Source organism: Chiloscyllium punctatum, chromosome 42 (assembly GCF_047496795.1).
Source record: "Chiloscyllium punctatum isolate Juve2018m chromosome 42, sChiPun1.3, whole genome shotgun sequence".
Taxonomy (NCBI): Eukaryota; Metazoa; Chordata; class Chondrichthyes; order Orectolobiformes; family Hemiscylliidae; genus Chiloscyllium; species Chiloscyllium punctatum.
The window spans coordinates 40,477,534-40,503,435 of NC_092780.1; the positions used below are offsets into that span (position 1 = coordinate 40,477,534).

Genomic DNA, 25,902 nt, shown 5'->3' on the forward strand with positions numbered 1-25,902 from the left:
CTTAACGTTGCAATAACCTCTCAATCAGCTATCTGACCATCCCATGGGATTTACGTAAAGGGTCATGTTGTAAAAACCTCCGAAAGATAGAGAATAGTAGATTTGTTCATGTGCTTTAATTTTCTCACCCTTGCATTCATGATTTTAATCTTGTTATGGTTGAGAAATCTGAATGCTTGTACGTATTGACTATCAGCAAGTTATTTTACCTGGAGGATATCACTTCATCTCTCCTCACCCAGAGTCTGAAAAAAACGTACTTCCAGCAGGGGTTATTAATGGTGGACAGCAACAGAATCTCTGGACTCTTTTTTTAAATCAAAGCGTGACTTGTCATTCTGCATTTCCTGCTGTAATCTTAGGCATGTGTATTGCTTGTTGTATGTAGTATCCAGCCTGCACTCTGACTGGGTTCTAACATATACTTTGGTAAGCTTTTAAATTGATTTGGTAAAATGCAAGAAATGACAGGAATCAAAAGCAGGCTTGCTGTTTCACCTTTTTTATCTGCAGTGTAGATTAAACCATTATTGAGAAAATCTCACTGCAATGGATCAATATTTAATTTCCCTGCTGTGGATTATTCTACTCTAGGGCATTACAGACAACATCCATCATGAACATAAGAATTTTATAATGTCCAATTTGTTCCGCCTGATGACTGAACTAGGTACAGATTGCAAAAGCAGAGATTAATTAAACGAAATCTAACTTGTTTTTGTTTCTCTTGTTATAGATGCCAGTAAATGAGTCTTCCAACCAGAGCTTGTGTAGCTTGGGATCTCTGAGTGATAAGGAATCTGAGGTTAGTAATTGTTGGGTTGTGATGTGTAAAGACTTTGCTGATTCATGTGTATTGAATAAGTAAATAGTGCTTGTCCCTTAGAACTGTGTCTTTTCTGTCGATTACAGTTTCCTGCCCTCTGAATTGGTACAATCCTTGAAAGCAGAACAAGTATCTTGTATGCAAATTCAAATTTGAATATTTTATATATCCGATGTAATGCTGAAATCACCTCTTCCCCAGGTTGAGTGGCTCCAAACCCAGTCAAATGTAATGTTATAAGCATGGGTTTTTTTCTCTTATAAGCTAGTTTTTTTTCTCTTTCCTCAATGTGGTGTGAAATGTTTTGAAATTTCTGTGCTGACCTGCATCTACAGGTGGCTCTGGTTAGCATTGCTGCCTCACAGTGCCAGGGACCCAGGTTCAATTCCAGCCTCGGGAGACTGTGTGGAGTTTGCACATTTGCCCCTTGTCTGTGTGGGTTTTCTCCGGAAGATATGCAGGTTAGGTGAATTGGCCATGCTAAGTTGTCCATACTGTTCGGGGTGTGTAGGCTAGGTGTATTAGTTCGGGGAAATGTAAAGTAATAGACATAAGGGAATGAATCTGGGTGGGATACTCGTCAGAGGGTTAGTGTGGACTTGTTGGGCCAAATGGCCTGTTTTCACACTGTAGGGATTCTAATAAGATGGATCATGTACCTAGAACCATTCTTTGGAAAAGAGCATATTCAGAATTGAGGGATCTGATTTATTTTACAGGTTGGGGACCAGAACATCTTGTTTTAGCAGAGTGAGGTAACATAGAGGGAGCATCCTGGTGCTGCTGGAAGAGTAGGTGTGGCACCAGTGATGGTTCTGGTCTTGATCAGTTGACTCCATATTGCAGTTGGCTCCTTCCTTTCATTGGGAGGACCCATTTCATTTATATGTTGGAGAAAAGCAAAGGCTCTGTTGCCCCTGTTATAATCCATGTGCTATTGTCTTTTCTATTTATTTTTCTCTCTTTCCCTTCCCTTGGATTGGACGCATGGAGAAAGTCAAGTGTGATTGACTGTTTAAAAATTTGCTCAAGCATGTTGAAACTTTACAGAGCAAGAAAGTTTTTAACTTCGGGCCAAATCTTTTATTCCTTCTCTTAGACGCCTGAAAAGAAACAAAATGAGCAGCGAGGGAGGAAGCGAAAGGCGGATCCCTACAATGAGGCCAATCAAGGTAAGCCTTAGTGCAATCCTTTTCTTTCCAACGCTATGCTAATGTTTATAGTGCCCAAGCCTGTTTGCAAACACTAGGTTTAGAACACTTCTGCTTTTCTTTTTAAAGAAAAATTTCTTGAAGGGACAACAGCCGTTTTGCTTCTGCACAAGTTTAAATAATTTTAATGCCTGTTTGCTGATAAATCTTGTTTCCTAAGTTGGCATGGAAAGACAAACCCATTTCCTACTAGCCCGTGTACAAAAACCTGCTTTTATGTAGTGTTTTTAATGTAGTAAAAAAGTCCTAAGGCGTTTCATGGGATTACCAAGCGTTTAACTGGCTTCTGCATTCAAAATGGATGAAAAATTATTCCTAGATAAACAATCATTCAGTCCTTCGCTTATCTTAATGCAATCTGCAAATGCTGTAAGAAAATTTAGAAGTAATTGATTCCATAGGGATCAACTTTGTAATTTCAATGTGGATCATAGAATTGTGGAATTTAGCACAGGACATACGGTGGTCTATCAGCCTGCTGTGTGGCTCTGCTGGCTGTTTTTAGCAATGCCATCCGATTATTCACAGTTCCTTGATTTTTCTTTACTGTCCTGTTAAGTTTTTCACTTTTCAGTAGTTATCCAATTCTCTTTTTTACGTTACTATTTTTGCCATCCTTTCAAGCAAACCTGATTTTAAGAAGAGAAAATTCAACTGTTTCTCTCTTGAAAATAGTGACGCATACTAGAGTGCATTTCCATGGTGTGTTAATGGCTTGGATGGTGAGAGTGCTGCAAGGGAGGTGAGGGTCTACATAAGCGCATTTCTAACATGGATAAAATAGGAAGCAGAAGCCTTAGTTTTAGGTGATCTTCATGTATTTTGCAGCTTTTCACTGCTGTCAAAAACAACAGTGATCAAGACCTGAACCTGGAGCCCTGTGAGGTTTTGTATTTGCATGCTGGACAAGAGACAATGAGATTGCCTTTGCAGGAATTACAGCCAAAATGGTTTTAATGACATAATGCTTAGACTGTAGGGCAAATGATTTTAATTTTGCTTCAATTATAATAAGGTCACCCTTTTTTGAGCTACTGGAGGCAGGATCATGGAAACTTTTGTTATATGTTTTGCAATGTTCTGAAGCAATTTTGTATTTACTTATGTAATGTAACATATATACTGTGACGGCACCAGGACTGGTAGCAGCTTTGATTTCCCCTTCTAATGTGAATCCAATTGAAGGAAGTTTCTCTCTGCCATTACTTCTGAAAAGATTTGCAGTGTAATTGCATGTGGGTCAAAGGAAATGTTTTGAGGCAGTTTGATCTATCACTTTAAAGTTTTGAATGCACATGTGTGAATGATGCTCCACCTAGCGGTGGCATTGATCACAAACATAGCCTATTTAAAATTAATCTCTGTATGTGATTCCCAAGGGCTGAGAGACCTGGCATTGAAAAGGAATGAGGAGTTGGTAGCATCACTGGTGTCTTTTTCAACAGCCCTCTTGTAGGTAAAGCGATGTAGGAGTGCTCAAGGAAGCCTCTGGCCAGCCTAGCCTCGAATGCAAGTTAAATTCAGTGGCAGATACGGTTTCCTGACTTGCTGTGATCTTATGCTGTCTTTGGCCATGGAACCATTAACTGAAGTCACTGCCTTGAACAATCCAGTTGCAACCTATTCTGTTCAGATTAGATTGTGCTATTTATTATTTAGACCTGTGGGCAAGAGGAATGTCAAATCCACCTTTGACCTTGAGGAAATACTTTCTTGCTGATTATTAATACTTCATTGTTTTCTTTGTAGGCAAAGGCACTCCAAGGGGTCATAAAATTAGTGACTATTTTGAGGTACGTTGCAAGGTTTTTAGCAGCCATATGTCACTAAATTGAACAGTTTATTAATTGCGTGGGTTGTCTCGTCAGTAGCATCCTAAAAGCTATGACAAATAAAGGGCATATTGTTGTTGTTGTCCAGTGACTGTTCATGAAGAGTTAAGCTTACAAAGAATTAACCCTCATTTATTTGTAAAAATAAATAAATGAGGCCATACATAATTTTATATTTATTTTTAAAATTATGTAGACTGGTTTACCTCAACATTTTAGTGGAATTTTAACCCTTTCACTTATTTCCAGTTGTTAGTAGTGTTTTTGGGCTAGTAGATGTTAACGGATAGTATTATCAATATACCAAGCCCAAATCTAAAAATAAAGATATTGCATGTGTTATGCAATACTTTGGACATTTGAATAGTGTTATGACTGTAATCATTTCCTGCAACTAAAAATTTCACCGTGTCATTATTTTAATCCCTACTTTCTGTTTATCTACTCATGTATCAGAATCTGTACTGTACCCTGTTCATAACTAAAAGAAAACCTTATTTCCCTGACACATCCATTTTTGTTTTGTTTGCCCTATCTTGGAGTTTTAGTTTTGCATTTTGTCCATTTAAAAAAAAATCTGAAGGACTTCCCACCAGAATTTCCGAAATTTGGAAAATAGAAGATTGAACTGGTTCTGCCTGTGATCACCATTCTGAGAAAATTAAGTATCAACTAGTGAAACATTTAATGGGAGCACATCAGGGCATCGCAAGGGTGACTGCTAATTTGCAAAAATATTCTTACATAATTTTCCAAAGTCGAAGCTGTCCTTGAGCAGCTGCTGTCTTTGTCCAGGGCAGCTCACTCACCTCAAAAACAAAATAGTTTGTTTACCAAAAGCTAAGATGCACTGCCAACAAATCATCTTTTATAGAGATAAGTGTGTACAACAGCCTACTGGTATGATAAAATACTTCCTGTCCCTGAGTTGATAGCAAATTAACTTTTGAGCGTATTTGAAATATAGTGAAGCATGAAATTCTATTCCTCCACTACAGTCTACTGAGTGCTGCATGTGGTATCTGCAGGATGCACAGAAACAAATCGCCGATTAGTAGCACCTCCTAAATGTGCAAAAGGACAAGAATGTCAGGCACTGTTCTTGAGTCAAAACCCTTCAAGTCCCTTCCTAACACACTGGGAGTGCCTTCATTACATGGACTGCAAGAGGCTCACAAAGAAAGCTCATCCGTAATACTGCAAGAGTAGCTAGGGATTGACAATGACTGACAGCTTTGCCGGTGATGCCCCACCCCAATAATTAATTTTAAATAAGTGATCACATTTGTACATCCTGTAGTAAACAGCCATTTTCAACTATTCCCTTGAGTTGTTTCTTAGATACTCAACATAGAGTGACTGTCCTTTAACAGAGTGGAAATTTTTAAACAAACAAAATCGGAATTTACAAGAGAAACTGAATAGATCTGGCACCATATGTGGAGAGAAAACAGCTAACATTTGAGTCCAGTGACCCTCCTTCAGAATGTTGAAGAAGGGTCGGTGGACTTGAAATGTTAATAGCTACTGTCAGATCTGCTGAGCTCCTCTAGCAAGATCTATTTTTGTTTTTTGTTCTAATCTCCAGCACCTTTAGTTGTTAGTCTTATTGTCATAGAATCCCCATAGTGTGAAAGCAGGCGTTCGGCCTGTTGCATCCACACCGGTCCTCCAGAGAGGAGAAAGGGAGGACTGCAGATGCTGGAGATCAGAGTTGAGAGTGTGTTGAAGGGCTTATGTCTTAAATGTCAATTCTCCTCCACGATGCTGTCTGATGCTCCAAACAGCATCCCACCCCACCCTCCATCCCTATAACCCTCCATTTCCCACGGCTAACACACCTAGCCTACACATTCCTGAACACTATGGGACAATTTAGCATGGCCAGTTCACCTAATCTGCACATTTTAGTTTAGATTAGATTAGATTAGATTAGATTAGATTAGATTAGATTAGATTAGATTACTTACAGTGTGGAAACAGGCCCTTCGGCCCAACAAGTCCACACCGCCCCGCCGAAGCGTAACCCACCCATACACCTACATCTACATCTACATCTACCCCTTACCTAACACTACGGGCAATTTAGCATGGCCAATTCACCTGACCTGCACATCTTTGGATTGTGGGAGGAAACCGGAGCACCCGGAGGAAACCCACGCAGACACGGGGAGAATGTGCAAACTCCACACAGTCAGTCGCCTGAGGCGGGAATTGAACCCGGGTCTCTGGCGCTGTGAGGCAGCAGTGTGCCACCGTGCCGCCCACTACCACTGTGCCACCGTGCCGCCCACATCTTTGAACTGTGGAAGAAAACCTATACAGACATGGAGAGAATGTGAAAATTCCACACAGACAGTCACCCAAGGCTGGAATTGAACTTGGGTCTCTGGTCTCAGTGTGCTAACCACTGAGCCGCCGTGCTGCCCTAAATATTAACAGCTTTATATAGGAGTTTTCTAAACTTAACTTTTTAGTATAGTGTACTTTACCATTTTGCCTTGTTTAAAAAGTCAAGTTGGGGTCAAACAGATTTTTTTTATGGTAAAGTGAAGTTGGCAGTTTTTTACTCTGCTTTATAGTCTATGCTATTTCTGTTTGCCCATCTTGTCTAATGGAAAACAATGGATGGTAGATGTAAATGTGCATCAGTACTATATCCTAACTAAATGGTATTTGTTTTTCAGTTTGCAGGTGGCAGTGTTACAGGCACAAGTCCAGGGCGGAGTGTACCACCCGTAGTTCGTTCATCCCCACAACATTCCTTATCATATTCATCACCTTCTGTGAGTATTAAATACTTACTAGGAAATGTATGTAAATTAGTACATGTGTCAAGCATTATAATTTAATGCATCATTGCAACACTGAGTCCCTAAGTCAACTCCACCCTGGCTAGAGCTTTCCATGGAGCACCTTGGTCTGATTATGTGATACTAAACCACACAGATCGGGAAGATTGTAGTTTAAAATTAGAGTGTTGTATAGTTGCAGCTGCTGGTTAATACTAGGTCTCTAGATCTCAGTGCCTGTAATTTTCACTCATTCAGAAAGAGAAATGGATGGCAGAACAACATAGGGATCGACAAGAAATGAAGCATCCAAGTAGTAAAATTCTTTGAGAGGAATTTAGTGGCCTATCTGGGAGGCCCCAGTCGGATGGAGAAGGGGCAAGGACAGATGACTAGTTTATCGGCTTTTACTGTATTTCGTTGGTTTGGGAAATGTTTGTTTTCGAGCTCAGCCTTCAGTGTTCTTTCTTAACATAGTTCTTTGTAACCCAAGGAGTTGTTTTACAGTTGGCATGGGAGAGGGAGCAAAAAAAAAGGATGTCTGGATGCCTTGTTCAACAAGATGGGGAGTGAAAAACACAAACAAATTGCACAGGTTGGATAAAGAAAGGAGAACCTTTCAAGGGAAGAGAAAGACAGATCAGTGATTGATATATTAAAAAGGGGACAAGGAGCGTTTGATGCAGGGTAAAGCTCATCAAAAAGCCTTTGTGGTCAGTTTGTAAAAGCGCACACATGACAATCAATAGAATAGGGGATTAAGGTTATGACCTGATTAGAAATCTTAGCTTCCCCAGTCTTAACTGAGTGTAAGAAGTTGGTAAAGCTGTGTAATACAGGGAAGCCTGGGCATAGAATGGCAGGAGTTTGCTAGCCATTTGGGAGAAGTTGCCTCTATCGCTTTAGTATATGAGCAATTCAAAAGAGTGGTAGTGATTAAACCTAGTTGGAGCAGTTTAAGACTTGAAGTTTTACACAGTCCTTCTGTTTTAAATCTGAGGTTCAGCATGGCAGTCCTTCGTCAGTGGGATCGGCCAACACAGAACATTCCTGTAATTCACAAAAGATCATTAATGTACAACACAAACAATTACAGGTATGTAATGCACGGAACACACAAATGTTGCCCTCATCATTTTCTGATTTAGCTTCAGCTTCATAGCACTTTTCATTCCCTCAGTTAAGTGCCATTTGTAGGAAAAGTTAAATGGGAATTATTAAATATACAGTGGGACCCAAAAGGAGATGGCAAATGGAGTTGGCTTGAATACCCTTCCAATATGCCCAAAGGAACAAGTTTTGGGTTGTGTGTTAATAGGGAGTGGTGGAAAATCAGGTTTGCTGAGATCAAGAAGGACAAAAAAGCTTAAAGCATCAAAGCATGAAGGAAACTGGGGAGGCTCTAGAAAATATTGTACTTATTTTGGATGTGTGCAGAAGGACTGGGAAATGACTCAATTTAATAAGCACTATCAAAACCTGAGAGCCAGATAACTGCAGAGTAGTAAGTTAGGTGGGAGGGACAACAATTAGAAGCCATCAATACAGAGTTCAGAAAGAGAGATCACGTCTGACAAACATGTTCCCTTTGGAGGTGAATGAGAGAAGTTGATGGGAGAAATGCAGAGATTAGACCTCAAGAAGAGGAAGAATACCAAATAGCAGATATGATCAATTGAATTCAACAGTTTCATTGTTCTTTAAGAAAAATAAGGATTGAATGTGTTTCCTAGAGCAGTTGAAAGAGGGTAATTGTATGCTACACTATTCTGGTTCTGTTCGCTATGCATCAATAATTTAGGAAACAGGATTAGATTTAGTGATGTCTGCATTTGTTCTAAAACAGAAGATAAAGTAAATACTTGAGGACCAAAGAAAATTGCAAGGGTTTAGTGAAAAAATGATGGAATGTGCAAAGATTTTTAACAAGAGGTAGCTAGATGTGCAGTGGACACATTGGCTGTAATCTTCCAAAATTCCCTATGTTCTGGGAAGGTGCCAAATGAGAATCAATCTCTTCAGAGATGGCATTACACGCCTCTGGAACAAATGGAATCTGAACTGAGCCTCCTGGCTCAGAGGTAGGGATGATACCACTACCCCACAAGAGTCCCTGAATCGTCTTTTTCAGGAATTTATCGTTGATGGTTTCAAATACAAATGTATGTTATTCCTTTTTTGTATGCCTATTTTTATTCTCTCTCAAGATATTTTCTAATCAGCCTGTTCAGGGATGTTATAATGCACCTTCTAGCTTAGGGTCACAGAGCTATACAGCACGGAAACAGACCGTTCAGTCCAATTCGTCCATGCTGATCTGATATCCTAAATTAATCTAGTCCCATTTGTCAGCATTTGCTCCATATCCCCCTGAACGCTTCCTATTCATATACCCATCCAGTTGCCTTTTAAACGTTGTAACTGTACCAGCCGCCTCCACTTCCTCTGGCAGCTCATTCTATACACGCAGCAAGCTCTGAGTAACAACGTTGCCCCTTAGGTCCCTTTTAAATTTTTCTCTTCTCGCCTTAAACCTATGCCCTCTAGCTTTGGAGTCCCATACGCTGGAGAAAAGACCATGACCATTCACCATATCCATGCCCTCCATGATTTTATAAACCTCCATGAGGTCATGCTTCAGCCTCTGACACTCTAGGAAAATTAACCTCAGCCTATTCAGCCTCTCCCGATAGATCAAACCCTCAAACCCTGGCAGATGGGACTTGAACCTAGATCTCCTGGCTCAGAGGTAGGGGCACTACCAGTGCAACACAAGAGCCCTTAATGTTTCTTTTTCTATCCACATCCCATTCACAGATGTTGTTACATGCCTCTGCAGCAGGTTGGACTTGAAACTGAGTCTACCAGCTGAGAGGTAGGGACAATATCGCAGTGTAACAAGAGCCCCTTAAAAATCTCTTCAAAGTGGAATTTGGTAACCATGCAAAAAGCAGTTTTATCCTGTTCAGCCAGTGTAGTAGGGAAAAACATGAGAGCCATACAATTATTTTTCCAATAAACCTGCTCAAAGAAGCAGGTGGGACTTGAACCCAGGCGTTCTGGCTCAAAGGTAGGATCACTACCACTGCACCACAAGAGTCTAGTTTGGTGGATTGTTTAGTGCAGTTAACTGGTTTGTGATGCAAAGTGATGCCAAAAGCACAGGTATAATTCCTGTACCGATTTAAGTCACCATGAAGGGCTGGCCTTCTCACCTTGTCCCTTGCCTGGGGCATGGTGACTCATAAGATTAAACTCACCACCAGTCCTCTGTCACTCTCTTGTACTCTCTCCTTGTACTTTAGACTAGGAGACCCAGGTTACAAGTCCTAACTGCTCCAGTGGAACGTAATTTCTTTGAACAGGTTAATTAAGAATACAAAAAAGTAAAACACAGGTCAGTTGGTCTGTCATTGGGGAAATGATAGAATTTCTTTCAAGTAATCAAGTCAATCCTCTGGGTTCTTTTCGCCCACTAGATCAGTCACCTCCTCTTGGAATATATTTGTCAAATGTGATTTGCCATTCTGAACTTGATATTGGCTTATTTTAATTACATTCCAACTTACCTACAACTAAGTAGTAGCAAGGCATTTAGAACAGAGGACATGATAGCACAGGAACAGACCCTTCAGCCCTCCAAGCCTGCACCGATCCATATCCTGTATCTAAATCTGTTTCTAAGGGTCTGTATCTCTTTGCTCCCTGCCCATTCATAGATACATCTTAAATTACACTATCGTTGCTGTCCCTACCACCACCACTGGCAGCACATTTCAGGTACCCACCACCATCTGTGTGAAGAACTTTTCATGTATATCTCTCCTAAACCTTTCCCCTCTCACTTTGAACTGGTGATCCTGAGTATTTTGTAGGCCTCAATCAGGTCCCCCCTCAACCACCTCCGTTCCAATGAAAATAATCCTAATCTACTCAACCTCTCCTTACACCAGACAACATCCTGGTGAACCTCCTCTGCACACTCTCCAAAGCATCCACATCCTTTTGGTAATGTGGCAACCAGAACTGTATGCAATATTCCAAATGTGGCCGAGCCAAAGACTTGTGGGCGGCACGGTGGCACAGTGGTTAGCACTGCTGCCTCACAGTGCCAGAGACCCGGATTCAATTCCCGCCTCAGGCAACTGACTGTGTGGAGTTTGCACGTTCTCCCTGTGTCTGCGTGGGTTTCCTCCGGGTGCTCCGGTTTCCTCCCACAGTCCAAAGATGTGCAGGTCAGGTGAATTGGCCATGCTAAATTGCCCATAGTGTTAGGTAACGGGGTAGATGTAGGGGTATGGGTGGGTTGCGCTTCGGCGGGGCGGTGTGGACTTGTTGGGCCGAAGGGCCTGTTTCCACATTGTAAGTAATCTAATCTAATCTATACAACTGTAACACGACCTGCCAACTCTTGTACTCAGTACCCCGTCTGATGAAGGAAAGCATGTTGTATGCCGCCTTGACCACTCTACTGACCTGTGTAGCCATCTTCAGGGAACAATCTACCTGAACATCCAGATCTCTCTACATCAATCTTCCCCAGGTCTTTTCCATTTACTGTATAGTTTGCTCTGGAATTGGATCTTCCAAAATGTATCATCTCACATTTGCACCAATTGAACTCCATCTGCCATTTCTCTGCCCAACTCTCCAATCTGTCTATATTCTGCTGTATTCTCTGACAGTCCCCTTCATTAACTGTTACTCCACCAATCTTAGTGTCATCTGCAAACTTGCTCATGAGGCAACCTACACCTTCCTCCAAATCATTTATGTATATCACACACAACAGTGTCCCAGCACAGATCCTGTGGAACACCACTGGTCACAAGTCTCCATTTTGAGAAGCTCCCTTCCACTACTACTCGCTGTCTCCTGTTGACCAACCAGTTCTCTGTCTATCTAACTAGTACACCCTGGACCACATGCGATTTCACCTTGTTCATCAGCCTTCTATGGGGAACCTTATCAAATGCCTTACTAAAATCCATGTAAATGACATCTACATCTCTCCCCTCATCGATCAGTTTTGTCACCCCTTTAAAGAATTCTAATAGGTTTGTAAGACACAACCCTCCCTGCTCAAAACCATGCTGCTGATAAACCCATTTTCTTCCAAATGGGTATATGTCCTATCCGTTAGTATCTTCTCCAGTAGCTTCCGTACCACTGACGTCAGGCTCACAGGTGTGTAACTGCCTGGTACCCTTCTTAAACAAGGGGACAACATTAGCAATTCTCCAGTCCTCTGGGACCTCTCTTGTTTTCAAGGATGCTGCAAAGATATCTGTTAAAGTCCAGGCTATTTCCTCTCTCGCTTCCCTCAGTAACCTGGGATAGATCCTATCTGGACCTGGGGACTTGTCCACCTTAATGCCTTTTAGAATACTCAGCACTTCCTCTTTCCTTATGCTGACTTGACCTAGAGCAATCAAAGATCTATCCCTAACTTCAACATCCGTCATGCCCCTCTCCTCAGTGAATACCGATGCAAAGTACTCATTAAGAATCTCACCCATTTTCTCTGACTCCACGCACATCTTTCCTTCTTTGTCCTTGAGTGGGTCAACCATATCCCTAATTACCGTCTTGCTCCTTATATATGAATAAAAGGCTTTGGGGTTTTCCTTAGCCCTGCTCACTAAGGATCTCATGACCCTTTTACCCCTATTAATTAGTCATTTCAGATTGGTCCTACAATCCTGATATTCTTCCAAAGCTTCATCTGTCTTCAGTAGCCTAGACCTTATGTACATATCCTTTTTCCTCTAAGCTAGTCTCTCAATTTCACCTGTCATCCATGGTTCCCTAATCTTACCATTTCTATCCCTCATTTCCAATGGAACATATTTCTCCTGAACTCTAGTCAACCTCTCTTTAAAAGCTTCCCACATATCGAATGTGAATTTCCCTTCAAACAGCTGCTCTCCTCATTCTCACATTCCTCAGCTTCTGCCAAATTTTGGTATAGTTGGCCTTCCCCTAATTTAGCACTCTTCTTTTAAGACCACTCTTGTCTTTGTCCATGAGTATTCTAAAATTTATGGAATTGTGATCCCTGCTCCCAAAGTTGTCCCCCACTGGCTGGGCTCATTTCCCAACACCAGCTTGAGTATGGCCCCTTCCCGAGTTGGACTACTTACATACTGCTCCAGAAAACCCTCCTGGATGTTCCTTACAAATTCAGCTCCATCTGCACCTCTAACACCAAGTGAATCCCAGGTATCACCGCCACCCTGTTGCTCCTAAATCTTTCTCTGATCTTTCTACATATTTATACTTCTATCTCACGTTTGCAATTGGGAGGCCTGTAGTATAATCCCATTGTTGTTACCACACCCTTCCTATTTCTGAGCTCTGCCCATATTGCCTCACTGCTTGAGTCTTCCATAATGGTCTCCTTCAGCACAGCTTTGATATCTTCTTTGACCAGCTATGCAACTCCTCCACCCCTTTTACCTCCCTCTTCACCAGAAGGCATTGGAAACTGGGCATTGAATATGTTCATGGCTGAGTTGGGACCATTTTTGATTGACAAGGAGTCAGTTGCGTAGATGGCACATCCATGATCTTCAACAATGTAGAAACCACTATGTTTCTTTTCTCATTCTTTCACTGGATGTGAACCACCATTTGTTCCCCATCCCGATTGCCCTTGATGCTTGCTCCTAATGACACGCAGGTCATTTATTATGAGCATAGCTGATTAGAATACTGGGCAAGTCAGATCCCAGAAGGAAACCTGACTCGATGGATCATGTTTAATTGTTGCAATTAGTTACCAGTCACTGGAACATATTCCCATGAGACTGCATATGTTCTTTAACAGCAGTACATAACTGTTCTGTTCTTGTCAAAATTTCCTATTTGATTGTTAAGTTTATTTCACACATGAACAGCAAAACAAGGGTTCAACCTGTTTCCCAGTGCAATCCTTTTTAAAAATACTCAATTCCAGAGATCTTTTGTTTCTGTCTGAACTATTTGGGTTTTTTCTTAACTTGTTTCTAAGCTCCTTTTCTGTGGACTGTGGAGACAGTTTTACTATTTCTTTCCAAGTCCAGGATCATGAACCTTTGACAATCCAGATAGTCTAAACTTCTTCATTTCTAATAACATGAAGACCTCTATCCAAGTTCTCCTGGCTTAGAAGCTGCACAAATTAAAGCACATCAGCTAGGGTGACTGGTTCTTCCGAACTAAAAACCTGCTTCTCCTGCTAGGAGAAACTGAACTCCCATTTATTCTAAATTGAAACTTTTGAACCATCTGTCTGAAGCCAAAACTAATAGCTTTCTGCTCTGTTGTAAACTCAGCAACATAAACCTTCCATTGATGAACAGTATTGGGGTTCTCTCCCTTTCAAGCACTTGACTACAATAACATACTTTCTTTGAATTGATGCAATTGGGTCACTGGTCCAAATGACTTTATGACTTTTCTATTAAATTGCCCCTAGAACATCTGCTATTTTGAATTTGCAGTCCCAGTATATAATTAACCCTTATTTACACAGCTACATTGCTGAGGGTCTTTAGATGTTAGGTGTAGGTCATGCCTGATAAGGATTGTAGATCTCTTTCTCGAAAGGGCACTACTGAATCAGTTGGGTTTTTATGACGATTGATTGTTTTATAGTTACTATTGTTTAGCTTTCAGTACCAGATTTTATTAATTGATTTCAAATTCTGCTATGATGGATTTGAACCCATGTCCCAGCACATAAACGTTTACCTCCCGTTTCATTGTTGACTGATACTACCAGAAAGCTACCATCTTCCTGCAATCTGTGGAGTGCTTTTGCTTCTACATTAATTGAATGCTTAACTTCATCTTACAACCCATTACTAGTGCCGTTTCATTTTGAAAGGAATTAGCACTGAGCATCTTTGAATATCTCATTCCATATGTTTGTTACAACCGTTCCTCCTAACACTCGGATCTCATTTCAATCTTTGGCTTTTAATTTGTCGAGTCTAATCCAGAATAGTTAAATAAATGTTTAGATCTACATGTATTTGCAATTCAAAATCGCTCCCTTAAGTTGTTTTTGTTCCTGTTTTAACTTGGGGTTTGGAAGAGGTGGTGTTGGGAATTTGGAGAAAGTGTGTTTTGTTGGGGTTAGGGGCTGCTGGTTACATCATGTGTGCTTGTGTCACTTGTCCTGCTCATTTACATTCATTTATAAATATTTGTTTCAAAGCTCATAAAACTGAAAGCCCGTGGAGAGGAACATCCCTGTCTAATGTTCACCATGTTAAGACATGTTGCATTGATGCACTGAATTTCTAAAATAAGGCTTGTGTTAGAGTTGCAAACACATCATATTGGACTGTTGGCTAGATTCCATGTCCAGAGATAGTGATATAACATAATATGAGAAATATTCATTTTACATGATTCCCTGTTCACTTCTTATTTCAGCTAAAATAATAACGTTTTAGATCAGTTAACATTTGAATTTTGAAATTTTGCAAGTTTGGAAAATAATAATTAAACAATGTGCAAATATTTGATTATTTTTACCCAGATGCCAGAAACTAATTATGTGCATATAAATCATTCATAGTTGTTGATCATGCTTACAAAATGGGAATGCAAGAATTGAGTTAAAATAAATCATATATTCTGTCTGTCTGTTATCTGTTGTTCTTCTCTGAAAGCTGCATTTAAAAAAAAATTACTAAAGAAACAGTTTCATGTGTTTGCAGACAGACTTCACGCTGGAAAAACTAACTGCCCTGGAAAGCAGCAAAAGTTCTGACCTGGAGAAAAAGGAGGGAAGAATTGATGATTTACTGAGGGTAAAAAATCTGTTTTTGACTAAGTCTGTGTTTTTTAAATTTAGTGAACTGCAGAGGTATATCTTAAAATCACTTTACACCCATGACAGAGTAACTGGTATAGTGGAGAGGAAATCAGTTGGTAAGTGATCATAACTTGATTGAATCTCCCATTTAGTTTGAAGGTGAGAAACCTGGGTCTGAAATTAGGTTTTAAACTTAAATAAAGACAATGAGAAAGATATGAAGACAGAATTAATGAAAGTAGACTCCATCTGCAAAAGTAAACCGTATTTGTGGCCAATGCTACTGTATCGTGGAGAACCACTTCAGAATATTGTCTAGAATTATATCAACATGAAAAGACAAGTAGATCACCTGTGTCTAATGGTCCAGTTTAATTGGCTACTTTTTTTCCTTTGGCATCTCTTGAGCCATCAAATGACTGAGCATAAATTATCTGTCAGTAGCATTAATGTTATAATAAACAGAGTTAGTCCTGAGTTTATAATACATGCAAAGAATGCAACTGTACTCCCTGTGGAAGAGAGGTGCTGTGTTAACAGGCTTGCTTCAGGCTCAGTGGTTCTGTAAGACACTAAGCTACTGCTGCAGTCTGATCCCACCCATGTTACTACAGTTGTTATGGGGGATTTCAACTTGCAGGTAGACTGGGAGAATCAGGATGGTATTGCATCTCAAGAAAAAGACTTTGTGGAGTGCCTCCGAGATGGATTCTTAGAACCGCAGGTGCTAGAGCCTACCAGGGAGAAGGCAATTCTGGATCTGGTATTGTGCAACGAACCAGAATTGATCAGGGACCTCGAAGTGAAGAAACCATTAGGCAGTAGTGACCATAATACAATAAGCTTCAATCTGCAATTTGAAAGGAAGAGGGTACAATCGGTAGTGACAATATTTCAGTTGAATAAAGGGAACTATGGAGCTATGAGGGAGGAGCTGGCCAAAGTTCAATGGTGCAATACCTTAGCAGGGATGACAGTGGAGGAACAATGGCGGATATTTCTGGATATAATGCAGAAGATGCAGGATCAGTTCATTCCAAAAGGAAGAAAGATCCTATGAGGAGGCAGGGGTGGCCGTGGCTGACGAGGGAAGTTAAGAAACATATAAAGTCAAAAGAGAAAAAGTATAACATAGCAAAGATGAGTGGGAAAACGGAGGACTGGGAAGCTTTTAAAGAACAACAGAGGATTACTAAGAAGGAAATACGCAGAGAAAAAATGAGGTACAAAGGTAAACTGGCCAAAAATATAAAGGAGGATAGTAAAAGCTGTTTTAGGTATGTGAAAGGGAAAAAAATGGTTAAGACTAAAATTGGGCCCTTGAAGACAGAAACAGGGGAATATATTACGGGGAACAAAGAAATGGCAGAAGAGTTGAATTGGTACTTCAGATCTGTGTTCACTGGGAAAGACACGAGCAATCTCCCTGAGTGGCTGAAGGACCTGAACTGAAGGGAACTTCTATTTGCCAGGAATTGGTGTTGGAGAGACTGTTAGGTCTGAAGGCTGATAAATCCCCAGGGCCTGACGGTCTACATCCCAGGGTACTGAAGGAGGTGGCTCTAGAAATCGTGGATGCGTTGGTGATTATTTTCCAGAGTTCCATACATTCAGGATCAGTTCCTGCGGATTGGGGGGTGGCTAATGTTGTACCACTTTTTAAGAAAGGAGCGAGAGAGAAAGCAGGAAATCATAGACCAGTTAGTCTGACCTCAGTGGTGGGAAAAATGCTGGAAAGATGCTAAAATTATGACACATCTGGATAGCAGTAACAGGATAGGTCAGAGCCAGCCTGGATTTATGAAGGGGAACTCATGCTTGACTAATCTGGAATTTTTTGAGGATGTAACTCTGAAGATAGACAAGGGAGATCCAGTAGATGTAGTGTACCAGGACTTTCAGAAAGCCTTTGATAAAGTCCCACATAGGAAGTTAGTGAGCAAAATTAGGGTGCATGGTATTGGGGGCAAAATACTGACTTGGACTGAAAATTGCTTGGCTGACAGGAAACAAAGATTAGTGATAAACGACTCCCTTTCGGAATGGCAGGCGGTGAACAGTGGGGTACCGCGGGGACCGCAGCTTTTTCCAATATGTATATTAATGATATAGAAGATGGTATTAATAGTAACATTAGAAACTTTGCTGATGATACAAAGCTGGGTGGCAGGGTGAAATGTGAGGAGGATGTTCGGAGATTACAGGGTGACCTGGACAGGTTAGATGAGTGGACAGATGCATGGCAGATGCAGTTTAATGTGGATAAATGTTTGGTTATCCACTTTGGTGGAAAGAACAGGAAGGCAGATTATTACCTAAATGGAGTCAATTTAGGTAAAGGGGCAGTACAAAGAGATCTGGGTGTTCTTGTACCACTCAATGAAGGCAAGCATGCAGGTACAGCAGGTAGTGAAGAAAGCTAATAGCACGCTGTCCTTCATAAACAAGAGGGATTGAGTATAGAAGCAAAGAGGTTCTTCTGCAGCTGTACAGGGCCCTGGTGAGACCGCACCTGGAATATTGTGTGCAGTTCTGGTTTGCAAATTTGAGGAAAGACATTCTGACTATTGAGGGAGTGCAGTGTAGGTTCACGAGGTCAATTCCTGGAATGGCAGGACTATCTTATGTTGAAAAATTGGAGCGACTGGGCTTGTATACCCTTGAGTTTAGAAGACTGAGAGGGGATCTGGTTGAGACGTATAAGATTATTCAAGGATTAGACACTCTGGAGGCAGGAAACATGTTTCCGCTGATGGGTGAGTCCCGAACCAGAGGACACAGCTTAAAAATAAGGGGTAGGCCATTTAGGACAGAGATGAGGAGAACCTTTTTCACCCAGAGAGTGGTGGGTGTGTGGAATGCTCTGCCCCAGAGGGCAATGGAGGCCCAGTCTCTGGATTCGTTTAAGAAAGAGTTGGATAGATCTCTCAAGGATAGTGGAATCAAGGGTTATGGAGATAAGGCAGGAACAGGATACTGATTGAGGATGATCAGCCATCCATCAGCCATGGTGGTGCTGGCTCGAAGGGCAGAATGGCCTACTCCTGCATCTATTGTCTATTGTCTGCATTATCATCATGAAAGAAAATTGCAGGTAATTTTCAAAGGCCACTAGTTTTTATAAATAATGAAGGAAAGTGCATACAGGCCAGTGTAGGTGGTCAGAGGAAGCATATATGTTTTCTCCAGGTGGAGACAAAGGTGCTCCTCCCTTAACTTGAACATGCTGAAGATGAAATGCTCCATCAGAAACTCCAGTCTCCTTGAAGTTCTTTTCTGCAGTTAACCACTCCCTACTTCTTTCTACCTTTTGAATATTTGGAGAGTTATTCAAACTGAGATGTCCTTGCATTTAGTCATCATATATTTGATTATCGCTCAAGTTGAAATGTGCCAGCCTGAGTCTCAGCTTTGACTGAAATCTCCTTGGTAAACTATTGTTTTAATGTGGATGGATTAATATCAGTGTATATAGAACATAGAACAGTGCAGCACAATACAGGCCCTTTAGCTCATGATGTTGTGCCGAGCATTTGTCTTAATCTAAGATCAACTCAACCTAACCCCTCAATTTACTGCCATCCATGTGCTTGTCCAGCAGTCACTTAAATGTCCCTAATGTCTCTGACTCTATTACCACCACTTGAAGTGCATTCCACGCACCTACCACTCTCTGCGTAAAGAACCTACCTCTGATATCTCCCCTAAACCTTCCTCCAGTCACCTTAAAACTATGACCACTCGTAACAGCCATTTCTGCCCTGGAGAAAAATCTCTGGCTATCTACTCTATCAATGCCTCTCATTACCTTGCACACCTCTATCAAGTCACCTCTCTTCCTTCTTGCCAGTGTGAAAATCCCTAACTCACTCAACTTCTCTTCATAAGACAAGCCTTCCAATCCAGGCAGCATCCTGGTAAATCTCCTCTGCACCGTCTCTAAAGCATGTACATCCTTCCTATGATGAGGCAACTAGAACTAGACACAGTATTCCATGTGTGGTCTAACCAGGGGTTTATAGAGCTTCAGCAAAACCTCGCAACTCTTAAACTCAATCCCTCTGTTAATGAAAGTCAAAACACCATACGCCTTCTTCACAACCCTATCAACTTGTGTGACAACTTTGAGGGATCTATGTTTGTGGACCCCAAGATTCTGCTATTCTTCCACACTGCCATGAATCTTGTCTTTAACTGTGTATTCAGGATTCAAATGCAACCTTCCAAAATAAATCACTTCGCATTTATCCAGGCTGAACTCCATCTGCCACTTCTCAACCCAGCTCTGTATCCTGTTAATGTCGTGTTGTAGAGTGCAACAGCCCTCGACACTATATACAACAGTACCGACATTTATGTCATTGGCAAACTTATTAATCCACCCTTCCACTACTTTATCCAAGTCACTTATAAAAACTACAAGGAGCAGAGGCCCAGAACAGATCCCTGCGACCACCACTAGTCACTAACCTCCAGTCAGAATGCTTTCCATCCACTACCACTCGCTGTTGTCTTTTGGCCAGCCAATTCTGTAATCAGACGGCCAAATTTCCCTGTATCCCATACCTCCTAACTTTCTGAATGAGCCTACCATGGGGAGCCATATCAAATGCCTTACTGAAATCTATACACACCACATCCACTGCTCGCCCTTCATCAACTTGTCACATCCTCAAAGAACTCAGTAAGGTATGTAAGGCATGACTTGCCCCTCACAAAGCCATACTAACTATCTTTAATCAAAGTATGTTTTTCCAAATAGTCATAAATCCTTTCTCTTGGAATCCTTTCCAGTACCTTGTTTGCCACAGACATAAGACTGACTGGTCTGTAATTCCCGTGGATTTCTAAATTCCCTTTCTTGACAAAGGCATAACATTCACCTCCCTCCAGTCAGCTGGTATTGCTCTCATGGAGAGTGAGGTTGCAAAGATCATCACCAGAGGCACAGCAGTCTCATTTCTAGCTTCCCGTAGTAACTTTGGATATACCTGGTCTGGCCCTGGGGCCTTATCTATCTTGATGCTTCCCAGAATTTCCAGCACATCCACTTCCTTAATATCAATTTGTTCAAACCTATTAACCTGGTCCACGGTGTTCTCACTATCAACAAGGTCCCTCTCTCTAGTGATTACTGAAGCAAAAAAAACTCATTTTGGGCCTCCCCTACCTCTTCAGACTCCAGGCACAAGTTCCCTCCACTATCCCTGATTGGCCCTACCTTTTCTCTAATCATGCTGTTACTCCTCACGTTAAGTGTAGGAGGCCTTTGGGTTTTCCCTAATCCTTCCCACTAAGGCTTTTTCATTCCCCCTCCTACTCTCCTCAGTCCATTTTTGAATTCTTTCCTAGCTACCCAGTTTTCCTCTAAAGCTGTGCCATATCATTGCTTCCTTTTTCCTCTTGACGAGAAGCTACTCTTCTCTTGTTGCCTGTCTTGTTGGGGACAAAGTTATCCAACTTTCGCAACAGCCTTCACATTTGTTGTACATTTCCCGTAGAATAATTGTTCCCAATGTATACTCCACAGCTCCTGTCTAATAGCAGTATGATTTTCCCTCCCCCAATTAAATATCTTCCCATACTGGCTGTTCCTATCCCCTCCAAGGCTATGGTAAAGGTGAGGCAGTTGTGGTGACTGTCGCTAAAATGCCCTCCCACTGAGATCTGACCCCTGGCCTGGCTCGTTGCCAAATCCAAGATGCTGCCCCGCAAGTTGCTCTATCTACATATTGAGTCAGGAATGCTTCCTGGATACACCTCCAGATCATCAGCCCCATCCAGACCATCTGCACTAAAGAGGTTCCAATCAATATTGGAAAAATTGAAGACACCTATAACAACAGTGCTGTTACATCTGCACCTTTCCAATCTGCTATCCAATCTGTTCTTCCATCTCTCTACTGCTATTGGGAGGGGGTCAATAGAAAACACCCAATAAGCTGCTGCTTTCCTGTTACTGACTTCCACCCATACTGATTCAGTAGACACACCCTCCTCAACAATCTCCTTTTCTGCAGCTGTGATGCACTCTGTAACGAACAATGCTACTCGCCCTCCTATTTTCCCTTCATCACTGTTCTTTTTAAAAGATCTAAACCCTGGAACATCCAACAACCATTCCTGCCCCTGTGAAATCCATGTCTCTGTTATGGTCACAACATTGTAGTTCCAAGTACTGGAACATGCTCTTAAGTTATTCCCTGATTCCTGATTCCTGATACCCCTTGCATTGAAACAGCCACACTTTAATCCATATGGTTGACTCCAACTTAGTTGTTTTACATTTTGGCTTGCTATGATATGAATCGAATGTGTCTCATGCAAAAACCACTGAAATTGTCTTCTTTTTTTTTGTGCTTTTCTATTGCAAAATGTTTTGAACCACAAAATCTCCCAGCTTTAATTCGGCACGTAGATCTAATGGTATTGCTCTGCAAGTGGCTGCCAAAAAGAGTTCCCTATTGGAATTCTGTTCAGCATATTTTGCCAAAACATGTTTTTGTTGTTCTAGCATCCAACCAACGAGTCGCAGTGCAATGTTTTGAATGGACTTGCAGTGCTGATTTAACTTATGTGGCTGGCATTATATCCCCTGCAGGCATAGAGAGAATGTGTGTGGCTACAACAGGCTTTTCAAATCCATTAATTTCCCTCATAGAGTAGATGTGAGCCGATTCTTCAGAAATTGAGATTTGAGTTTTTTTTTGAAGTATGACTGAGTAGCGTCTTTGGGCGTCTGGTGACAGGTTTTCGAACTTGGTGCTGCACAGAATTTCAGCTCCAGTTTGTGACTGTCTAGGCAGTGACCTAGTGCTACAGAACTGACTGCCCAGTAAAAAATGTTCCCTGGTAGGGGAGCTGTTTGATGGCAATATTGATGAAAAACTGACGTTGGATTTGTTCTGAGAGTGAGATAGAAAAGGTGACTAATACATTTCATTTTTATAAGCATCCAGGAGGCACCCAAACTACCAGAATGGGAATGATTTAAATAATTTACTTTTTTAGGGCTTGTTCAGTGAAGTATATTTTTTTAAACTACTTTAAAAGAAATACAATAGTGGGGAGTTAAGCTGATTTTTTTTTGTGGTAATGGCAGAGAAGCAGGTTATGCAATCATACATTTTAAAAATTCTGGTTGAACTAAGTAGTGATTTTATAGACATTTCTTAAGGATGGATTTGGATTTCTTTTAGAGTAGTAGGTGGCCTGCTTTGTGTAGACTGGATTTTCCAAAGACATTGTTTTGTTCTTCAGTTCCACCAGATGGCACCAGACTCAGGAACATCCACCAGCAGAGTGTCTCTAAAATAATGCTAATATTATAATTTGTGTGATAGACTTTAACAAACAGAGTTGCAGTTGTTTGCATTCTGTTTGTTGAAATGATGCTGGTGTAGTTTTTGGCTTATTTGCAATAGGTTTCCATATTCATGGTTAGATTGCATATTCGGAAGCCCTAATGGTTAAAGCCTGAATCCTTGCACTCACAATGTACACAATAGTGAACCCAGGGGTGAAGAGTGCGTAAGATAAAGGCCATATTTTCTCATTCTATTGAAGCAAGAATAACAGACAAATATACATATAGGCTTATTTATCCAGTCTAACAACAATTATAGTTGTTGATGTAATAATGCACAATAATCCGTGAACACAGCATAAATAATATAAATCATTTTTAAATAATCCAGCATCTAATCACAAAGGGTTGAGAGTTTTGTTTTTATAAGCACGCAACCAGTTCATTTTCTGGAGCACCAAAAAAGATATTGCATTTCATGTAGCCAATACTGATTCCAATTTGCCTGTCAGTTCCATGGTCGAATTGCTGTTTGCCAGAATTAGATGGGAAGAGAAAATATTTGTGGTTTTGTGCTTCTTCCATGTTCCAAGTATTATTTCTGATCATCTTTAACTTGGGGCACATGTCTAAAGACTGGAAGTTGCATTCTCCCTACCATGAAATTAGGAGAGAAAATTACCCAAGAGTTTCACAGTTGATGGATATCCAGGAACCTTAAGTTGAAAGATGTACATTGTCTAGCAACAGCAACTGGGATGTCTTGTCTTGGTCAAATATTTATCAACACTTCCTGACTAAACTATATTGAACGGTGTTCAAATGGACGATGCTCTGGAAGGCAGTGGCTCTTGTGGAATAGTTTTTCAGTGAGTAGTCCATGCCTGGAAGAGAGAGAGATTTATTCTTCTGGATTCTGCAATAGATTACCACAGTTAGAGGTTTGGTTAAGGGACAGGAAGCAGAGAATAGGCTTAAACATGGCATTTTCAAGTTGGCAGGCAGTGAATAGTGAAGTGCTGCAAGGATCAGTGCTGGGAATTCAGCTATTTACAATTTGTATAAGTGACTTGGTCAAAGGCAACAGAGGGTAATATATCTAAGTTTACTGATGATACAAAGCTAAATGGAAAGGTAAGGAGTAGTGAGGACTGATTGTTATAAGAATTGAAAAGCAGTGTATTCTTTAAAAGATATGAAAGTTGTAAGTGTTATTTAGAGATTTGAGTGTGCCTGTACAAAGAATAGAGAAAGTAGATGTGCAGATAGAACAAAATGGATAGCATGTTAGCTTTTATTGCAAGAGATTGGAGTACACAAATAAAGCCTTAGTATTGTACAAGCCTTTGGTGAGATCACATCTGGAATATTATATACCATTTTGGTTTCCATATTTACAGGAATAGTTTCTCATACTGGAGGTGAACTGCAGTGGTCTTCAATCTGATACATTCCTATGTTACTAATTTTTAAATTCTAATTCTGATCTAGTCATAAATTGTCTACTTAATTATGGGTAATATTGTGTTTGAGATTAGTAAAAAAGGAGATAAAAGCCTGATTTTTTTTTTCATGGATTTAATGGTAGAAATGCTTCATAATTATTGCTGTAAAGTGGGTTGTTTTATTCCAGATTTTTTGTCCAAATTGTCATAATGTTAAGATGTCATTTTCACTAAATTCCTGTTTTGTCGTATGAGTTGTAAATTATTGAATCATTCAAATCCTTGTAAAGGATTAGTTTAAACTCTCAGAAGGAGAATGCAAATCAGCATTATTGCATAATCTAATTTAGACTTTTGAAAAGCAGGTGATTCAAGACAAACATGGGCTTCCATGATCTTAGTCTGACTGTTGTGCAGCTGAAGTAAATCTCTTGAAATATCATTTTGGGGTGGGTGGGTGTGTCTATGTCTGTGTCTGTGTGTCCATATCTTAGAAAGCAACAGCTCCCCATGTCATAATTGTCTTTTTCTTTAAAATGACCTTAAAACTGAAGTGTGTGTCTACCAGGCAGTAAAGGGAAAATGGACCATTTCCCAACATGTTATATAGCCACGTGAGCTTGGAGACAGAAAGAAGCCTGTTGTTGTGCAGCCCAGTCCTGACGTGTCCTGTTTGTGAAATGAGCTGCCCTTTCAAATTGGAAATGAAGCTGACTTTAGTCCAAAGAGTGATTTTATTTGTGGATTCTTTTATCCTGTGAAAGAAAATATACTGGAATGCAAGTAAATGTCCCTAGTGACAAAATCGAACTGGAAAGAGTCTGCATCTTTCTAGCATTTTGTTTCAGCAGTGCATACTCTTGCCAACCACATCAGTGTATATAGTAACTTATGGAAATGGTCTAGTCTGAAGTTGGGAAAGATGCAAGGCTAGTAACAGCTGGAGAACTGAATTTGCAAATGAATCGTGAATGGTGCGACTGTTCTAAGCACTGTGCACTCTGCCCGTGAACTCTTTGTTTGAGCTAACGTGTGATGCACTGCCTCCTGGCTGCATGCCAAAAGAAATTGAGCATGTTGGCAGTCCGTGTGCCCCTTCAACTCCAAATTGGGATAAAGTACATGGCCGTTACTAACACAGCAGGTGAAAGTACATCCTGTTGGAACCTGAACACAAGTACAAGCTGTAAATATTATGTAAAACTGCTTGTGTTGGGTAGCTTACCTTTAGTATTATGTTAACTGAGATAATTTGATATGCTGAGATGTATATTTTTGTGAATATGGTTCTTCTGGACTTGCTTTACTGCCCAAGCTGCTCCTAATGTTATCTATGATCTGAACTGGGGGAATAATCAGTACCATTCAGTGAATGATTTCACCAGGGAAGGTTTGCCTCATCCTGTTTTCTGTCATAGTTAGAGTCCTACATCACAGACAGGCTCTTTGACCCAAACTGGTCCATGCTGGCCAAAATGTCCGTTCACGCTAAACCCATTTCTCTGCATTTGGCCCATAGCCTTCTAATCCTTTCCTACCCATGTAATTGTTCAAATGCTTTTTGAATGTTGTTAATCTACTTGCCTCAACCACTTATGCTGGTAGCTCATCCCATATGCACACCACCCTTTGTGTACAAAAGGTTGCTCCTCAGGTTCTGTTTTATTTGTTCCCCTCTAAC

General features: G+C 40.8%; 1 protein-coding gene across 6 annotated transcripts in view; it reads left to right on the plus strand.

Moving 5' to 3' along the window:
• The window catches only part of tlk2 (tousled-like kinase 2), a 206,894-nt gene that overhangs the window by 93,227 nt on the left and 87,765 nt on the right, over positions 1–25,902 (plus strand). For 5 of the 6 annotated variants that reach the window (XM_072561853.1, XM_072561854.1, XM_072561849.1 and 2 more), the window contains 6 exons: positions 737–805; positions 1,926–1,998; positions 3,787–3,830; positions 6,557–6,655; positions 7,662–7,757; positions 15,373–15,465. In XM_072561853.1, the coding sequence (XP_072417954.1) occupies positions 737–805; positions 1,926–1,998; positions 3,787–3,830; positions 6,557–6,655; positions 7,662–7,757; positions 15,373–15,465 (474 nt within the window). The remainder of the gene's footprint in view (positions 1–736; positions 806–1,925; positions 1,999–3,786; positions 3,831–6,556; positions 6,656–7,661; positions 7,758–15,372; positions 15,466–25,902) is intronic. The other variant, XM_072561855.1, reaches the window with a different exon arrangement.